This window comes from Mustela putorius, unplaced genomic scaffold (assembly GCF_011764305.1).
Source record: "Mustela putorius furo isolate JIRA1106 unplaced genomic scaffold, ASM1176430v1.1 tig00000695_pilon_pilon_pilon, whole genome shotgun sequence".
Taxonomy (NCBI): domain Eukaryota; kingdom Metazoa; phylum Chordata; class Mammalia; order Carnivora; family Mustelidae; genus Mustela; species Mustela putorius.
This window is the reverse complement of record NW_025421447.1, coordinates 2,890,868-2,910,834: the sequence shown is the minus strand read 5'-3', so window position 1 is coordinate 2,910,834 and position 19,967 is coordinate 2,890,868. Positions and strand designations below refer to the sequence as shown.

The 19,967-nt window shown below is 38.7% G+C and overlaps 1 protein-coding gene and 1 non-coding gene across 7 annotated transcripts in view; one reads left to right on the top strand and one right to left on the bottom strand.

Moving 5' to 3' along the window:
- Positions 1–19,967, bottom strand: part of ARNT (aryl hydrocarbon receptor nuclear translocator) — a 70,364-nt gene that overhangs the window by 7,991 nt on the left and 42,406 nt on the right. For all 6 annotated transcript variants that reach the window (XM_045083115.1, XM_045083117.1, XM_045083112.1 and 3 more), the window contains 8 exons: positions 18,640–18,853; positions 15,883–15,985; positions 14,109–14,174; positions 13,604–13,689; positions 12,002–12,078; positions 6,834–6,968; positions 4,422–4,496; positions 174–325 (listed from right to left, as the gene is read on the bottom strand). In XM_045083115.1, coding sequence (XP_044939050.1) covers positions 174–325; positions 4,422–4,496; positions 6,834–6,968; positions 12,002–12,078; positions 13,604–13,689; positions 14,109–14,174; positions 15,883–15,985; positions 18,640–18,853 — 908 coding nt within the window. The remainder of the gene's footprint in view (positions 1–173; positions 326–4,421; positions 4,497–6,833; positions 6,969–12,001; positions 12,079–13,603; positions 13,690–14,108; positions 14,175–15,882; positions 15,986–18,639; positions 18,854–19,967) is intronic.
- On the top strand, positions 2,197–2,390 carry LOC123392955. Its single transcript, XR_006607679.1, has one exon. It is a non-coding gene; the product is annotated as a U2 spliceosomal RNA (small nuclear RNA).

The window sequence follows — 19,967 nt, the reverse complement described above, 5'->3', positions numbered from 1 at the left end:
CTGGATGAACTATCCCAAATCCTATAGTAAGTTGGAAGATGAGGAACTTCAAACTAATGGCTTACTACCACAAAGGTAGGTAAAGCAGAAAAGTAGGAGACAGGCTTAATAAAGCTAAGCAGACTCGGCCCACGAGATGTCCCAACCTTGGAAAAGGCCTTTATGGTACATACTTCACATTGGTGTTGGTACAGATGATGTACTCAATTTCATCTGAGTAAGGGTTCTGGAAAGTAAAGGAGCTGGTTCTCATCCAGAGCCACTCTCGGTTCTTAGACCGGAACCGGAACATGACAGACAGCACCTGGCCTTTTAATTTCACCACCTGAAAAAATTTTCATGCTATCAGTGAAACCCACAAAAAACTTTCTTTAGAATTTTTTTTTAAATTTCCCATTTCTACAAACCTAAGATTTGTGTGATACTGTCCTTGAAGTATCAGTCTCTTTCAAGGTTACTGATGAAACAACATGTAGAATGAAAGCTAAGTGCTAAATAATAAAGAGGTATACTTATTTTTCTTCCCAGATTCCCAAGCAGCTATCTGACCACTCTAGTCAAAGTCAAACAGGAGTAACAAATTTTTTCCAGGAAAATAAAGACTGTTTCCCCACTTCTTGTGGAAAATCCCTCAAAGATAATGTGGCTTTAGCTTTACAGTCTATTGTAGAAATTTGTAGTTTGATACTGAATAGTTTACATGTTGCTCCTCAATCCTAGGTTTTTCCCCCCAAACCTTGAGAATTTGTTTTCACAGCAGCCATGGAGGTTTCTATAAATAAAAATAAGTTAGCTTTAGCCTTGTTTTGTTTCTATTTTTTAAAATAAAGTAATTTTAGATTATTTAAGTTTCTAGTCTTATGAAACAGAAAATTATCTTTTGAACCTCTCTCCCTAACAATAAATAAGGATTAGTAGCTAACATTTTATAGTTATTATATGTCAATCACTGGGCTACGTTGTTTTTTAATTTTTTTTTAAAGAACATCAATATTTATTTAACATAATAAAAAAGATATGAGATATGAACATTTACATTTAAACAATACTAAATAGCCTTTAATTCTTACATGTGCTCACTGTGAAATATATACAGAATGAATACAATTACATTTGTACATAACTAAGTACTGGATTCGAAACCTGCTTACTAAGGTATATATCTATTCCAGTGAAGTATAAGCCCAGTGCTTCAATATACCTAGCCTTTATAAGGTTTTTTTTTTTTTTTTTTTTTAACAAAAAGTGGTAACATTTGTGTTTAAGTGTGGAAATAACTGTGTGGAAATAACTGCTGACATTAAAGCGGGCTGAGAATTACAGAAGAAAATGGGATATACTTCACTTAGCAATAATAAAATGGCACATTTTACACACACACACACACACACACACACACACTTCTCACAAATCAGGTGTGACACACAGCACTGCAGTAACCAAAATGGAGAAAAAAGGAAAACAAGCTTTGTTGGAAATAACTAAATTTATTACTGAAAAAGAAATATAAATCTAACTAGACTTAAGAAATACCAAAATCAGGAAATCAGCAGCTAAGTAAGTAGTTGGAGACCCTCCATTAAAAAGCACCTTTATTTAAGTACCCTAAAATCATAGCAGCAACTAATGTCAAAATAATAACCTCAAGATTATGTAGAATATACAGGAATCATTAAAGCTGTTTTGCAACAAACATTTTCTAGAAGTGATAAAATGATACTCTGTGACCAGAAATTGTAAGGTTAGGAATTTCAAGAATTTAAAATACACAGTACAGTATCTTCTCCCACTGCTGAAGGTCCATGTCCTTAGTTCTGAATGGATTCAACAGAAGTCAGAATAGTTTTTCAGAACGGTTTTTCTGAGCCTACACAAACACAAAATGGGATTCTTCTGCAAGCTGCAGCTGAGTGCATGGAACTGGTAATGCTGAAGTTCTAGGAGACAGAGAGACATCTTACTGCCATCATCTAATTTTCTCCAGATGTTGGGTTATTTGCTTTAAATGCATTATCTTAATCTTCCCAATAACCCTCTGAATTTAAGTACTGTTATTATACCTATTGTGTAAGAACACTACTGAGGCGCAAAGAGAAATCAGTCTACTACAAAGAACTGCTTCCTAAAGCCAAACCTGTACTGAAATTAAATTCACCACTTATTTTTAGAATCTGGGGCCTGAAAATAACAGTGTTAGTTTATTTTTGGCCTTTTGGCTAAAATCAGGTGCAGTATCTGTTCCTATCATTTTAATATATGACACGTCCTCTATCTGAGGACAATATATTAAATGGATTTTTGGAGCAGGGAGATGGAATAGGAGATTTGCTCCCCATCCACGCCATGCATCAACCTGATATTACAATAACTCCAGGAATGGGGCACTCCCTCGGGGAATACTTAGGTGCCTAAAGCCAGCTCGAGCTGCAGGGGCAACCTGTGTGTATTGGAATGTCTCTGCCTCTGAGTGAGTGCCTGAGCAGATGGCTTGTATCTGGCCTCCTGTAGGGGGAGGTGTGTATATATATATATATATAAATATATGTACCATGGGTGTCTTACGCTGTACTAGAAGCATGAATGAAGTATGATTATGCCAATGGTAGAAATAGTTTTTGTTCATTTCTCCTTTCTTTTTGTTTCTGTCTTCAGTAATTTCCTCTCCAAGGTTTTGCTTTCTTGTACTTAAGTTGACTATTTTCTGAGTTTCTTAGGAAGATTTATTAAAAAAAAAAAAAAAAAAAAAAAAGAGTTTACAATTACTAACTCTTGCCTTTTGGCTTCCGGAGCAGTGCCATGCAGAATGGCAAGAACAAGCACCCAACAAAAGGTAGCAAAAAGGAAGCCAAGAAGTAAGCGATCCATTTTCTAAGAAAAACAGGCACAATGTGAAAGCACCAACTTGTTCAACTTGTTCAATATAAGAAAATATTTGAAAAACACTAATCATGAGAATTCAATGAACCAAAATCACATCTGATGGCCTCAGAATCATGTTTTTGAAGTGAGCCTTGCTGATCTGCAGAATGATGAAGCTGCACTTAGAAAACTCAATCTAATTACTGAGGATGTTCAGGGCAAAAACTGCATAATTTCCATGGCATGGATCTTACCTGTGACAAAATGTGCTCTATGGTCAAAAAATGGCAAACAATGACTGAAACTCATAGTAATGTTAAGACTACCAATGGTTACTTGCTTTGCCTATTTTGTTAACAGAATTTTTTTTCAAGATTTATTTATTTGAGAGACAGAGTGCATGCATGCATGCATGCAGGGTGGCAGGGATGGGGAGCAGCAGAGGGAGAGAGAGAATCTCAAGGAGACTCCCAGCTGAGTGAGGAGCCTGACCTGGGGCTCAATTTCACAACCCTGAGATCATGACCTGAGCTGTAATCAAGAGTCAGGCGCTTAACCAAATAAACCACCCAGACGCCCCTATTTTGTGTTGGTTTTACTAAAAAAGGCAACAATCAGATTCAGAAGACCTCCTATGCTCAACATCAACAGGTCTGCCGAATTTGGAAAATGATGATGGAAATCATGACCTAGGAGGTGAAGACAAATGACTTGAAAGAAGTGGTCAATAAGCTGATTCCAGATAGCATCAGAAAAGACACAGAAAAAGCTTACCAATCTGTTTGTCCACTGCACAATGTCTTTGTAACAAAAGGAAAAATGCTGAAGAAGCCCAAGTTTGAACTAGGAAAACTCATGGAGCTTCGCAGTGAAGGTATTAGTTCTGTAAAAGCCACTGGGGATAAGACTAGTACTAAAGTTGAATAAGCTGATTAAGAGCTACTAGCCCAAGAATCTGATTAAAATTCAACATTTAATAAATAAAAATCTTATTCGTTTAGAGTTAACTCTTAATGATCTATAAAAGAACCATGAAAGGCGCCTGCGTGGCTGAGTTGTTAAGTGTCTGCCTTCGGCTCACGTCATGATCCCAGGGTCCTGGGATCCAGCCCTGTGTCAGGCTCCTTGCTCAGCGGGAAGCCTGATTCTCCCTCTCCCATTCCCCCTGCTTGTGTTCCCTCTCTCGATGTCTCTCTGTCAAATAAATAAAATCTTTTAAAAAAACAACAACAACCATGAAATGATTATTCCTACCACCACCCACAGTTCAGTGAGTCCTAGAATACTTTAAGCACTTTAAAGAGTCTCTTGGATACAGCTAGATGGATACAGGACAGTTGAGTAGCCAAAGCCAAAATACCTTGGATATTATCCATAGTTTCAAAACACTAGCCCTTTTCTGTTCCTTAAAAATACAGGTTTTGTTTTAAAGGACATAAGATTATGATGCCTGTCACAGTACTCAATCAGTGGTCAATAAATGTTTGAGGAATTAATATAACAACTATTAGATTTGATTAGATTAAAATATTATTCAGATCCAAACCATGGGGAAAAGTTACCTGTTGAAAGCTATCTCTTAGAAGCTGCTGGTCTTCAGGATGACAGAATTCTACAATATTCTTTCCTAAGAGTTCCTAAAAGTGAAAAAAGAGGAGTAAGATGGACACTTCTATGATTATCTAACTTTCCTGGCCTATCAGCAAAAGACTTAGATTTTATGTCTCCTGTGTTTAGCCTAGGGTTTATAGTAAGTGTGGGGGGAGAGGAAAAAAAGACAAAACAAAAGAATATAGAATCTGCTAAGCAAATGGCTTCTAAAACATTTCTGTTTTTCAGAATATTATATATTTATTTTAGCTGTATTTTTACACATTTGAGGTCTAATGTACACATAAATTCACTCATTCTAAATCTACAATTTGATGGCCTCTAACATATTTATACATTATATTTATACATTATTACCACAAATCCAGTTTCAGAACATGTCCACTGCTCCCAAAGTTCTCTTTTGCCTGTTTATAGTCAACATCTGCTCCCAACCTCCTAGTCAACCAGTGACCTCCCTTCTGCTTTAGTGTTGTCTTTCTAGAAATGTCATATGGAATCATATAATATGTAGTCTACTGGGTCTGATTTCTTACATGTAACTTAAGATTTTTGGAGCTCATCTATGTTGCTGCACATAGTAATAGTATATTCCTTTTATTACTCAGCAGTAGTCTAACATGGTTATTTCACAGTTGTGTATCCATTCACTAGTTAATGGACATTTCCAATTTTCCCACTTTGGGGTTACTGTGAATAATACAACTATGAACACCTGTATATAAAACTTCATGTGAACAAAGGTTTCATTTCCCTTGAGTAAATGCTTAGACGTAGAAGTGCTAGATTATAGGATTATGTATACATTTAACTTCTTACAATTTACAAAACTCTTCCATTTTTCCAAAATGTTTTTCTGAAGTGGCTATACTATCTTACAGGTCTGCCAACAATGTCTAACAGTTACAATTTCTCCCCATTCTTACAACACTTTTTGATAATAGTGGACATATAGTGGTATCTCACTGTGCACATTCTAGTGGGCATACAACAGTATCTCACTGTGGTTTTAATTTGCACTTTCCTACTGACTGATGATGACAAGCATCTTTTTTTTTTTTTTAAAGATTTTAAATAATCTCTACAACCAACATGGGTTTGAACCTACAACCCCCAAGATCAAGGGTCACATGTTCCATCAACTGAGCCAGCCAGGCGCCCCATGATGAGTATCTTTTTATATGCCATTCATGTTTCCTCTTTGGTGAAATATCTATTCAGATCTTGTGCCCTTTTTATTTTATCTTTTATTTTATCTCAATCAGTTGTAAAAGTTCTTTTGTATATTCTGGTTACAAATCCTTTTTCAGATATATGATTTGCAACATTTTTTCCCCATTTGTGGATGATATTCTCACTTTCTTAATGATGTCCTGTTAAGAGGGTAAATTTTAATTCTCATGAAATCCAACTTATGAGTTTTTTCTTTTGTGAACCATGCTTCTGGTGTCACAGAAGAAAACTTTGTCTAACTCAAGATCACAAAGATAATCTTCTATGGTCTTCTGTAAGTTTTATAACTTTAGCTCTTGTGCATTTATGTTTTTGAATTGATCTCTGTCTGTGGTATAAGAAAGAGTCTACGTCCTTTGTGTGTGGGGAAATAACCAACTTTTCCATCACCATTGTTGAAAAGAATCTTTTCTCCACTGAATTGTCCTGACATCTTTGTTGAAAGTCAGTTGACCATAAATATGAAAAGAGACTATATTCTATTCTATTGATCTGTATATCTATCCCTATACAGATATCACACTACCTTGATGACAAAAGCTTTATAACAGGTGTTTAATCAAATCCTGCAAATCCTCCAACTTTGTTCTTTTTCAAGACCTCTTTTTTGCCAACTTCTTCACAGAGCCATAGCCAGAAGTCTCTCCTGGCCATACAGTTTTGAAGGGTTCTATAATGATTTATTGCTCAACTCTGGTATAGCTACCTGCTCTGCTGCATGAGAAATCTCAATAAAATCATAATAACCAGGGCCAAACTTGTGTATTTTGTGGGTTACTATGTACCTAACCTAAGTGATTACAGAAATCATTTAACGATGGTCATACCATTACAATTAATTAAAATGAACTCTCCTGCATTATTATCTGTATTAATATCAACAACAAAAAATAAATACATATCCACGCCCACTGTTCCTATGTGAGAGCTGCCATATTTTTCTAGACTGGATGAATGACATTGGTAAAAACCTGAGAATAAATTAAGCTACAGGAAGAATAGGTTCATCTCTTTTTCTGATCTGGGCCTGATATGTTTTGGCTCTTCTGGAATACACGATTGAATAATCTCAACAAAACCAAGGGAAAACAGGCTTCAGTATCAATGATTTAACAGCTCCAGCTCTTCACCTGTGGTTGGTAGCCAACAGTAGCTACACAGCGATGATCCACAAAAGTGAAGATTCCCTCAATGTTGTGCCGAGAGATGAACTCTGTTGGTTGACAAACATTACTCATATCTGTACAGTTGGGAGAACTAGTTACCTGAAAGTAAGAGATAAAAACAAGATAAAATGACACCATTCTTTTTTTTTTTTTTTTTTAAGATTTTTATTTATTTGACAAAGAGAGAGCATAAGCAGGGGGAGCAGCAGAGGGAGAGGGAGAAGCAGGCTCCTTGCCGAGCTGGGAGCCTGATGCGGGACTTGATCCTAGGACCCTGGGATCATGGCCTGAGCTGAAAGCAGAGGCTTAACCATGTGAGCCACCCAGGCACCCTGATACCATTCTTTACAGATACATTTCCCATCTCCTCATGGTCATATATATAGACACGACACTTCAATTTTAGGAATTTCTGAGCTTCCATCTCATCCAAACAGGAAAAAAATGACAATCACAATCAGAGAGGGTAAGAGGGCTAGTTCCACTCCCACATATGTATCCTATACCAACTTTGTGAAAAGATTAAAATTCATTCAACTCAAAACTCACCTACTTTCATTTAGCTAGGCTATGTTTGATTAGAAAATTAGTCCCCAGTAACCAAGAAACTTATCTAATTTTATGAAAAGAATAATTCCACTTTTCTAGTCATAAAACAATAAAATAAAAAGGGGTGCCTGGGTGCCTCAGTGGGTTAAGCCTCTGCCTTCGGCTCAGGTCATGATCTCACGGTCCTAGGATCAAGTCCTGCATCAGGCTCTCTGCTGCGCAGGGAGCCTGCTTCCTTGCTCTTTCTCTCTCTGCCTACTGGTGATCTCTCTCTGTCGAATAAATAAATAAAATCTTTTTAAAAAAATGCAACAAATTGTTATAAATAAATAAATAAATAAATAAAATAAAAATATCTCCCTTCTCCTACAATGCCTGGGTAGCTCAACAGAGTTAAGCATTTGCCTTTGGCTTGGGTCGCAATCCCAGATTCCTGGGACCAAGTCCCACATCAGGCTCCTTGCTTGGCAGAGAACTTGCTTCTTCCTCTGCCTACTGCTCCCCCTGCTTGTGCTCTCTCTCTCCCTCCCTCTCTCTAATAATAAGCAAAATCTTTAAAAAACAGATCTCTCTTCTTCTGTGTAGAAGCAGAAGAAATTAATTACAAAGAGAAAATTCAGCACTATGAAGTTCACAGTATGAAAGATAAGAGGGAAAGATCTCCCTCCCTCTCTTATCCTTTTCAGCTTCTGCTATCCAAGAAGAGAAGCACTGTGAATGTTATGTTCTTCCCAAAATCTGGGGTTTCACAGAACTCATTTGTATGTAGAGAGTAAAAGAAAAATAACATCAACAAGTCCTGAAGGAGAGTTCTTCTCGCTGAAAAGGAATGATACAGGACTTCCAGGGAAGATGGTGGAGTAGGTAAACCCTAAACTTATCTCGCCCCATAGATACAACCAGATAACAGCCGCATTGGTGTAAATAACCCAGAAAAGGAACCAAAGACTTAGAGAACAAACTCTCCACAGCTAAATGCAGAGAAGAGGCCACACTGAAGAGAGTAGGAAGACTAAATGGATACACTAAAAGGACCCGTGGACTGTCCACAGGAAGGAAGAACTCAGTGGGCACAGGGAAGGGAGAGAAACAGACTATCACACCAGGGAGACCCCACAGGGAAGACAAATCCCAATAACATTTGGTTTGAAACCAGAGGGGCTGAATTTCAAGAACTGCTTATCAACAGCAGGGCTTAAAACCTGGAACACTTAAGTATCAGCAGGCTCATGGGAAAGCTGGGAGGGCAAGAGGAAACCAAGTCCCCACCCTTAAAGCGAGAGCACAACAAACAGCCCCATGGAGATACGGCACAGAAGCAGCACTCTGAAAAACACCTGGGGTATAAAGGAGAGAGATCTGTTTACTGATTTCAGAACATGTGCTGGAGAGGCAAGGATCACTGGAAAATTCCTCTAGTACTAAAGGAGCTGGCTAGTGCCATTTTCCTCCGTTAGCACAAACACACTGACATCTGCAGGAGCCAGTATGATACCAACACTCAGTACTTCACTTGCTAACAGCATGCCCCACTCATGCATACACCTGTGGGCATATCCCCGCTAGCCAGGCTGCAACACCAGGTCTCCTCCCATAGCTGACTCCTGCAAACCTTGCTAACATCATGCACCCCACTCCTATGCATTCAGAGCTACTTATATCTGGAAAATGCCTGGTCTGACTGAACTTAAGCCCATAGCATCCCAAGACTGGCCCACTACAATGATCCAGTACAAGGACCAAACCCTGCCCACACTAGACAGAGAGCCATTGCAGATGACTGGACTAAAGGCAAAAGCTGCTCAGCCACAATAGCAAGGCACGCATAACATACATATGAGACACCCCTGGAGCACAACATTCTGATGAACAGGGGACATGGCACTATAGGTCATTACTCTCAAGAGCAGGAGCTGTACCTGAATTTCCTAACACAAAGAAACAAAAGAGTTAGACAAAATGAGGACACAGAGGAATATGTTCCAAATGAAGTAACAGGACAAAATCACAGCAAGAGATGGAAACAAAACAGAGATAAGTAATATGCCTGATGTAGACTTTAAAGTACAGAGGACTTGAGAAGAGAATGAAGGACCTCAGTGAGATCCTTAAAAGAGACAGGAAAACATAAAAGAACCAATCAGAGATTTAAAAAAAAAAACCCCAAAACAAAAACTCAGTAACTAAAATTAAAAACACAGGGGTGCCTGGGTGGCTTAGTCATTGGGCATCTGCCTTCAGCTCAGGTCATGGTCCCAGGGTCCTGGGATGGAGCTCCACATCATTGGGCTCCCTGCTCAGCAGGAGGCCTGCTTGTCCCTCTCCCACTCCCTCTGCTAGTCTTCCCACTCTTGCCATTTCTCTCTCAAATAAATGGATAAATCTTAAAAAAGCAAATTAAATTCAAAATACACTAGATGGAATGAATAGTAGACTAGAGGAAACAAAAGAACAGATCAGCAAGCTGGAGGACAGAATGATGGGAAGCAATTAAGCATGCCTGAGAGTGAGGGAGAGAAGGAAAGATATAAAAATGAAAACAGACTTAGGGAACTCAGTGATGCCAGCAAGCATAAGAAAATTCAATTATAGGGATCCCAGGAGAAGAGAGGGGAAAAGGGGGCAGAAAATTTATTTGAATAAGGAATAGCCGACAATTTCCCCAATCTGGGGAAGGAAACAGAAATCCAGATCCAGAAGGCACACAGAGTCCCCAACAAAATCAACCTAGGGAGGTCTACTCCAAGACATACAATAATTAAACTGGTAAAAAGAAGAGATAAAGAGAGAATTTTAAGGGGCGCCTGGGTGACTCAGTGGGTTAAAGCCCCTGCCTTCGAGTCAGGTCATGATCCCAGGGTCCTGGGATCGAGCCCCGCATCGGGCTCTCTGCTCAGCGGGGAGCCTGCTTCCTCCTCTCTCTCTCTGCCTGCCTCTCTGCCTACTTGTAATTTCTGTCTGTCAAATAAATAAATAAATCCTAAAAAAAAAAAAAAGAGAGAGAGAATTTTAGAAGCATAAAGAGGGGTGCCTGTGTGGCTCAGTGATTAAGCATCTGCCTTCGGCTCAGGTCATGATCCCGGGGTCCTGGCATCGAACCCCTAACTGGGCTCCATGCTTCTCTCTCCCCCACTCCCCCTACTTGTGTTCCCTCTCATTGTCTCTCTCTCTGTCAAATAAATAAATAAAATCTTTTTAAAAAAAAATAAATGAAAGCAGAAAGTAGAAAAACAGTTACATACAAGGGAAAACCTTAAGGTAATCAGTAGATTTCTCAGAAGAAACTTCCCAGGACAGAAGGAGTAGCATGATATATTCAAAGTGCTGAAAGAAGAAAGCCTGTGGCCAAGCATGCTCTATCCAGCAAGGCTATTATTCACAACAGAAGGACAGATAAAGTTTCCCATACAAGCAAGAGTTATAGAAATTCATGACCACTAAACCAGTCCTGTAAGAAATGTTAAAGGGAACTCTTTGAGACAGTAAGTAGGAGTAAGAAAAGTAGGAAAAACAAAACCAGCAAAATGAAGTATGTTTATAAAAATCAGTCAAGGAATTCACAAAATAAAAGGCTGCAAAGTATGACACCAATATACCTAAAACGTGAAGAGAAGAGGAATAAAGAATGAGTTCAAACGTAAGTGACCATGAATTTAACATAAACTGCCATATGCTTAACACAAACCTAATGGTAACCACAAATTAAACCAGTAAAAAAGTAAAGAGAAAGATGGGACGCCTCAGTGGCTCAGTCAGTTAAGCATCTGCCTTCAGCTCAGGTTATGATCCCAGGGTCCTAGGACTGAGCCCTGCACTGGACTCCCTGTTCCACAGGGAGTTTGCTTCTCCCTCTCCCTCTGCCCCTGCTTATATTCTCTCTCTTGCATATGACACCTGGAGCTCATCACAAACGCCCTCCTTAACACCCATCACTCATTTGACTCAACCCCCCACCTAAGAGTACACTTCTGATGAGCACTGAGTAATGTGTAGTCATCTTGAATCAACAGGCACCTGGATGACTCAGCTGGTTAAGCATCTCTTGATTTCAGCTCAGGTCATCATCTAGGATGTGAGATCAAGCCCCACACTGGGCTCCGTGCTGGGTGTAGAGCACATAGCTTAAGATTCTCTCTCTCGGGTGCCTGGGTGGCTCAGTGGGTTAAGCCACTGCCTTCGGCTCAGGTCATGATCTCAGGGTCCTGGGATCGAGTCCCGCATTGGGTTCTCTGCTCCGCGGGGAGCCTGCTTCCTCCTCTCTCTCTCTCTGCCTGCCTCTCTGCCTACTTGTGATCTCTCTGTGTCAAATGAATAAATAAAATCTTTAAAAAAAAAAAAAGATTCTCTCTCTCCCTCTGCCCTTTCACCCCACATCTGTCTCTCTCTTAAAAAAAATAAATAAATAAAAAGAATTGCTAAATCACTATATTGTACACCTCATATAACTAATATGCTAATAAATCAATATGACACCATATGTTAACTACACTGGAATTAAAATTTTTAAAAATGTGTAAGAAGATTTTTAAAAAGAAAGGAAGAAAAGAAAGTAGATGATATAGATGTGGAAAATTCATACTTACCTGCAGTCTGCCAATGGCCACTAAGCAAAATTTGCTCCCCTGGCCTGCCTCTGGATCATCATCTGGGAGGGAGACACCTTCAGGAAGGTGAAATTAAAAGGTTTAAGAGGGATCTCAAACTCAACTGCCTTCAATTCAGATAGAAAAAGATTTAAAATACATGTAGGTATGAAGAGACTAGGTATAAAATAACAGAGTGCTGAATTACTCTGCACAGAACAACTGCACAGAACTTACCATATATGCCAGATACTGTTTAAAGTATTTTTACATGTATTAATTCATATATTTTAGCCATATTAATTGTAATAAACTATAGAGTACAAGTCCCACTCAAAGTATTCTAAAAAACTGTACTGGTCAAACCAAACATATGGAGACAGTCATTTATTCTAGGACTAATACCGTAGGCAGGCAACAGATGTCTTGCCCACCTTGTGTTTTAAAATAAGCAAACAACTAAAAATGAAATTAAACCAACATCAAAAGCTAGTTACTTATGTCCTTTGGAAAAGAGAGAAGCCAAAGTTTCAATGTTTTTGTGGAAAAGGAAGAAGGCTGCATTTTCTCTCTAGTCTTTGCATATATAGTCTTTTTACCAAGAAAAATATTATTTGAGAGCAATACAGAAGTATAAAAGACCATGTATAATATGGCAAATGTATGGTTTATTCAGTATATAAACTAAAAGGCTCAAATGTCACTACACTTAAAATTAATTTTTCTGAATTACATTTAATTACCATTTATTGAGTGCATATATATGCCAGGCACTGGGCTAAGTGCTTTTCTTACATTAACTCTAATCTTCAAAATAACTCTATGTGGGATATATTACCTCCAAATTATAGATGAGAAAACTGAGGGGTTCTTTTTATACAGGTCAAATGTCTTACCCTAAGTTATACCATTAGTAAGTAACAATGCCAGAATCAAACCCAGGTTTTTTTTATACAAAGTTTGATTTCTTCCCCAAATATACCACCTTGCCTCCTTCTGTCTTAGTTTCCCTCTCCCTACAATCCCATTTCCCCATTACACCCATCTAGCAGCAAAGTAATAAAGTTGCTAAGATCTGGAAATTCTGACAAAACAGTTTAAAAGGCTGATTCCTGCACTCAACCACCCTTCTCACATTTTCTATTTGACTTCAAGTTCTAGCTAAGCTAATGTGCTCACATCTTGATTTGAGGCCTTTAAAGAGAATATCCCACTTATAAGTTACTACTATTAAGTCATTTCCCTCTTCTCCCTCCAAGTAATGCTTCTACTTTAAAAAGCTTTCCCAAATTAACTGCACTCAATGCCAACTGTTTCTTTGCACAAAAAACTTAGAAAATTGGTATTCAGTATATATTATTATAAGTCTGCATGTTGAAAAATTGCATTCTGTGATACCGCCAACACTGAATCATTTTTAAGTCTGAGTAATCCATCTCCCCAGCTGTAATATACAGGAGGGGCAGGAGCCTGCTTTTTCTTTGTTTTTTTCTTACAGTTTATACCACAGTACATTTCGCATACCAGGTACATGATAAATGTTAGCTAACTCAGACTCTGTGACAAACCTGCTGCACCATGGGAGAAATTCAACTTTCCTACCTGCTGGGGGCCAGGCCTTGATGTAGCCTGTGCAGTGGACCACCACAAAGTGAGGTTCCCCATCCTTCACAGAGCCAAGTCCATTCCTAGAAGAAGTACATGTGTGAGGAGAAAACCCTACCCAGTAACATTTAAAAGGCAATGCTGGCTTAGTACCTTTAACTTTAGGCTCTTGGATGTTTAGAAAACTGGTCACTTTTTGACCTCTCCCACCCAAAAGTGACCACCATATTTCTGACCCTTGCCAAAGTAAAGAAACAGAAAGGTAGTGTAGCAGAAAGAAAGTTGGTAAAGTGGTAGGGCAACTTCTTCAAACAAGATAAGCAAAGGAGGCTGTAAAAGTTTAGGAAAATATTGCCCCCTCTCCCCCCAAAAAAAGTAACTGGAAAGTAAAGGATGAAGGTGAGGGCTGTTGAAAGAAGTACTACAGTAAGATGGCTGAAAAGGTGATGATCTCTACAGGTACTTGGCCATCCCTTTGGTTTTTCACTGTTCAGGACCTCACCTGCATCTGTTCCTCACAAAGCTCAATCTATTCATGGAGACTGGGTCCACTGAGCTACTGCCACACCTGTTTCAAAGAACAGAGAGATTAAAAGCAATTAAGCTGTGCTATTAAAGAACTTTCCATCCACTAAGAGCCAGAAAAAGGGGCTCTGGATTAGACACAGAAGGATAAAGAAGTCGGGCTTGATATTTCTACAACTTGTATTTCTAAAACTGTCCAGAATTTGAAGTTCAAAATATTCCACATAATCTTTAAATGCAGACATTCTCTACACTGTGGTCAGTATACTTTTTGTGTAAAGGACCAGACGCTAAATATTTCAGCTTTTGTGGGTCATACAATCTGTTGCAATGAGCCATCAGAGCATGAAAACAGATATAGGCAACACATAAACAAATGCACATTGCTATGTTCCTATAAAGCTTTATTTACAAATACAAATATTTACAACCACAAACAAAGAGTTGTGGTCTGCAGATTCCTGTTCTATACCACAACCCAATCTATTTGCCACACTTCTTTATTATTTATCTTGCTCTTTTCTATGTCTCTACATAGGTCGTGTCCACATATTGGGACATTCTCCCACCCTCTCTACCTTCCTTATCTCATTTCTTTAAAATAATGGCTAAAACTTACCCAGAGTTTAATATATACTGTATACTATTCTAAGCATCTTTACAAATATTTATTACCTCATGGTTTTAACAACTTTGTGAGGTTCTCAATTCCCAATATTAGACAAAACCACAACACAAAGTAGTCATGTAATCAGCTCAAGGTCTCAGAAGATAGTAGGTATTAGTCCAGGTTCAGAAGTTACTCTAAATCAGTAAGCCATATAATATTAAATTCTGTAACTCTCTCAGGAAACCTTTCTTAATGTCCTACTCATCATTTCTAAAAAACATCCTCTCAGTGCAATGTAGGCAATTTCCACTGTACAACCTGAACTTATTTGTGACTTTAAGAGCTATCTTTCCTGCCTGTGTAGAATGTACCACCATACTTTCTTCAGAATACTAAAAAAGTATAATTTACAATTATAACACTAAATATTAAGTGAAAGATGTAAGAAAGTATCAATACTCTGTGAAAAAAAGAAAAATGCAGAAATGTTCTGAGTAGGTGGATGCTGTCTTGTGAAATACTAGGAAAAAATACAGGTTTTGGAATCCAACTACTCTGGATTAAAATAAAATCCTATGCCAGACATTACCTCTGTAATCCTGGGAAGTTAATTTTGAATCTTTTTTTAACAGCAGAATAGTAACCATGAACTCAACCCCAAAGAACAGATGTGGGAAATGTGATGACAGCCAAGTCTCTTATAATATGTGGCATAGGAGTTGTTCATTAAACTTTAGTTCCCTTATCAAACACTTCATTCTGTTATAATTCATGTGGGTCTTGACAGTTAAATTTAATCCAACTAGAGCTCAGATTTAAAAGATTAACTCCCGGGGTGCCTGGGTGGCTCAGTGGGTTAAAGCCTCTGCTTTCAGCTCAGGTCATGATCCCAGGGTCCTGGGATCGAGCCCCACATGGGGCTCTCTGCTCAGCAGGGAGCCTGCTTCCACCTCTCTCTCTCTCTGCCTGTCTTTCTGCCTGTGATCTGTCAAATAAATAAATAAAATCTTAAAAAAAAAAATGTTAACTCCCCTAACCAGAAATCAAACGCCCTGCTCTTAATTTTTCTTAATTCTTAATTTTAAGTTAAATTAAGTCTTAATTTTTCTTAAGTTTCTTAAGTCCTCAGCCTGACACTCACCTCATACGGCAAATAAATGATCTCCTTGAGCCCATACACATCCTCATGGATGACTGTTGACCTTCCTTTTTCACTGTTCCAGTCTTCAGATCAAGTATACGCCCTGAAAAATGATGTGAAAAACAGTCTGGACTGTGTTCTTGTATGTGGTGAAAAGGGGACAGGAGAGACACTGGAGGCCAAGATAAATAAGTATCCTGTTCATGCCCTTCAATCTCCTTGCTTATAAAAGAACAGGCCAAGTAGGGGAAGGATTTTTTTCAAGTCCAAAAATACCTCAAACTCCATCAATGAATGTTATTCTTAAATTCAAAGGCAGCACTGGAGATAACCTTGTGTAAGGAAGAAAGCTGGGAGTGGAAAGTAGTGTTGGCAAGTAAGAGACCAGGCTATATTCTTGGATCTCATTTTTATACACATGCACATACACATGTGTACACACATGCACACTGAGGGAATGTCATTGTTTAAAAACAAATAATTTCATATGCCATACTAACACAATACCTATCTCCAGCCAAAACTGTTCCTCCTTTTATTATATAGAAACTAATGGCAAGGGCATCTGGGTGGCTCTGAAGCATCTGCCTTCAGCTCAGGTCATGATCCCAGGGTCCTAGGATCAAAGTCCTCATCAGGCTCCCTGCTCCCTCCTCTACCTCCCTCCGCTGTTTGCCCTGCTGTGTGCTCTGTCAAAGAAATAAATAAAATCTTTATTAAAAAAAAAGAAAAAAGAAAGAAAGAAACGAATGGCAACTTTTGAGAAAAGGAACTAGAAACATGAAATCCATAAAGACCTAAAAGAAGGGAAAACTAAAACACAATTAACAAAGGCAAAATCTTGCCATTTGCAATGACATGGATGAAATTAGATGGGGTTATGCTAAGCGAAGTAAGTCAGAGAAAGACAATCATCATATGATCTCACTCATATGTGGAATTTAAGAAACAAAACAGGATCACAAGGAAAGATAGGAAAAAAAAATAAAATGACAAAATCAGAGAGGGAGACAAACCATTAAGACACTTAATCACAGGAAACAAACTGAGGGCTGCTGGAGGCGGGGGAGGGGATGGGGTAACTGGGTGATGGACATTAAGAATGGCAGTGAGGGACGTTTGGGTGGCTCAGTTCTTAAGCGTCTGCCTTCGGCTCCGGTTATGATCGCAGGGTCCTGGGATTGAGCCCTGCCATCAGGCTCTCTGCTTGGTGGGAAGCCTGCTTCTCCCTCTCCCACTCCCCCTGCTTGGGTTCCCTCTCTCACTGTGTCTCTCTGTGTCAAATAAATAAATAAAATCTTTAAAAAAAATAAAGAAGGGCAGTGATATGAGCAATGGGCATTGTATAAGACTGATGAATCATTGACCTAGAGGTAGACCTCTGAAACCAGTAATACATCATGTTAATTAACTGAATTTAATTAATGGACTTTCTTATATTTAATTACAAGTTTTTAGAAGATTTAGCTTATTTATTTGAGAGAGAGGGAGAGAAGGCGTGCACACTGAGTGTGTGTGTGTATACACGTGTACACAGGAAGACGCAGAAGAAGGACACAGAGAATCTCAAATAGATTCTAGCTTAGCATGGAGCCTGACATGGAGCTCAATTCCAAAACTCTAAAATCACAACCAGAGTCAAAACCAAGAGTTGAGACACTCAACCAACTGAATCACCCAGGCCCCCCTTAATTACCAGTTTTTAATACAACTTTTTTTTTTTTTAAAGATTTTATTTATTTATTTGACAGAGAGAGATCACAAGTAGGCAGAGAGGCAGGCAGAGAGAGAGAGAGGAGGAAACAGGCTCCCTGCTGAGCAGAGAGCCCGATGCAGGACTCGATCCCAGGACCCTGAGATCATGACCTGAGCCGAAGGCAGCGGCTTAACCCACTGAGCCACCCAGGCGCCCTTAATTACCAGTTTTGATCTGCTTTCACTTTAAATTTTTTTTCCAGAGTTGCTTAAGAAGCAGACGTGTTTCTTCTAGCCAAACTCTGGCAAAAGTACTGAAGAGCATTAAAATAGGGGGAAGGGAAGAAAAAAAGGAAGAAAGAAAGAAAGAAAAATAAGACAAAAAATAGTATAGATACAAAAAAACCCACAATAGTAACAACAACTTATATACTGATAGAGGTGCCTGGGTGGCTCAGTTGTTAAGCGTCTGCCTTGGGCTCAGGTCATGCTCCCAGGTCCTGCCATGGAGCCCCAAATCATCGGGCTCCCCGCTCAGTGGGAAGCCAGCTTCTCCCTCTCTCACTCTCCTGGCTTTGTGTTCCCTCTCTTGCTATGTCTCTGTCAAATAAATAAATAAAATCGTAAAAAAAAAACCCTTATATACTGATAACCACTCCCCTCTAAAATAAATATCTATTAAATAGAATCCAGTATTAAAGCCAAAGATATGCAGAAACAGGTAGGAAAAAATACCAGGTAATTACCCATACAAATTAGACAGAAACATGGATAATTTAATTCTTTTAGAATGGGAAAAAAATTCATTGTAGATTTGGTTTTTACTGTTTTGTTTACAGTAATAAATTTTTATATGCACGCTGTCATAAAAAAATTTTCTAAGAATAACTACAAATTATATTATCTGCATGTGGATAGAAAAAAATGATTATATCCATTATGGGAGAACATTCTAGAGGCCCTGCCAGAGTTAATGAACAAAGTGAAGAGCTAAAACACCTCTTCTGTTTCAGGGAAAAAAGAAAAGGCTTCCCATTCATTTTCCATCCACATAATTCATACCTGTCAGGGCATTTTCCGAGGTGGAAAGCTGCTCACGAAGTTTGTCCACATCATCTGGATGCACCTGATCATAGAGTGTGCTACCAAACCATTCAGACTGTGGCTGGTTCAAAACTGGGGTCACTGAGTCAGAGACATAAACCACCCGGCCTGTCTCACATGAGACAATAAACAGAAAGCCATCTGCTGCCTCCAAGATCAAATGTTTGAGTTCCTGCCCAAGGAAGAAAAATAAGTTAATACTGAACTCTTAAAAGCCAAGTATTATTCATGGAAACAAGTAAGACATTTCAGGCCTTATGCACATCTCCATAAGCAATTGCTGGCTCCTACCTGATCCACAGCCCCAGCTATGCAGGCTAAACGTAACTGCCTTCACGACAGTTTTTTTTAAATAGATATTTCTTCAATCTCTCTATGTCACTATTTACCTCTTCCCCTTCATCTCAGGACTCAAGATGGGGAATAAAGAAGTTTCCCACTAACAAAATTTAGTCCTTGATCTTACACCCTCTGGTCTCTTTTTAGGATCCTGCTCTACAAATACTCCCATTTTCACTCTCTCTCCCCTCAGATCTATAAATATGATCAGGTTTTCTCACTTGTATACAAATCTTCCCTCCATTTTGCCCAACTCATCCCTATTTCAGTGCCAAGTTTATATTAAGAGTAATGTTATATTCACTGGTTCTATTCTCTTACCTTTCACGTATTCCTCAATCCCACTATAATTGTCATTCTAAACCATTCATATTGTTTTTAGCAGGTTAACAATACTCTCCTGACTGCCAATTCAAGTCCCCTTTCCTGGGTCTTTATTATGTTACTCTATCTCTCTCCAGAATCTGGTAATGTTGTCCATTCCATCCTTTTATTTTCCTCTAGCTTCTATGACACCATCCCCCAATTTCTGCTGCCCTTCTAAATGCCCCTTCTCTGCTTCAGGTACCCTTCCCTTTGTTCAAATCTTAAGCATAGATATTTCCAAGGTTCTATCTTAAGTTCTCTTCTCTATTTATACCATACTCTCTGAGAAATTATATCCACTTCTTCCTGCTATGAAATGATGCCGAAGTCTGTATCTCTAGACTCCCCTAATCTCTTTTTTTAACAGACCTAAATTCCAACCAACTCTTAAACATTTCCAATTTAGACATTCTACCAGCAACTCAATTTCAACATCTCAAAACTGGTCATATTTCCCCCTCCAAAAAACAATCCTTTGTGCTCTTCTAGCATTTCCTTCCTTGATTAACAGTATCACCTTCCTCTCAGGCTACAAGACTCAAAATCTAATTACTCTGTCTCATGCTCCAGTGATAACTGTT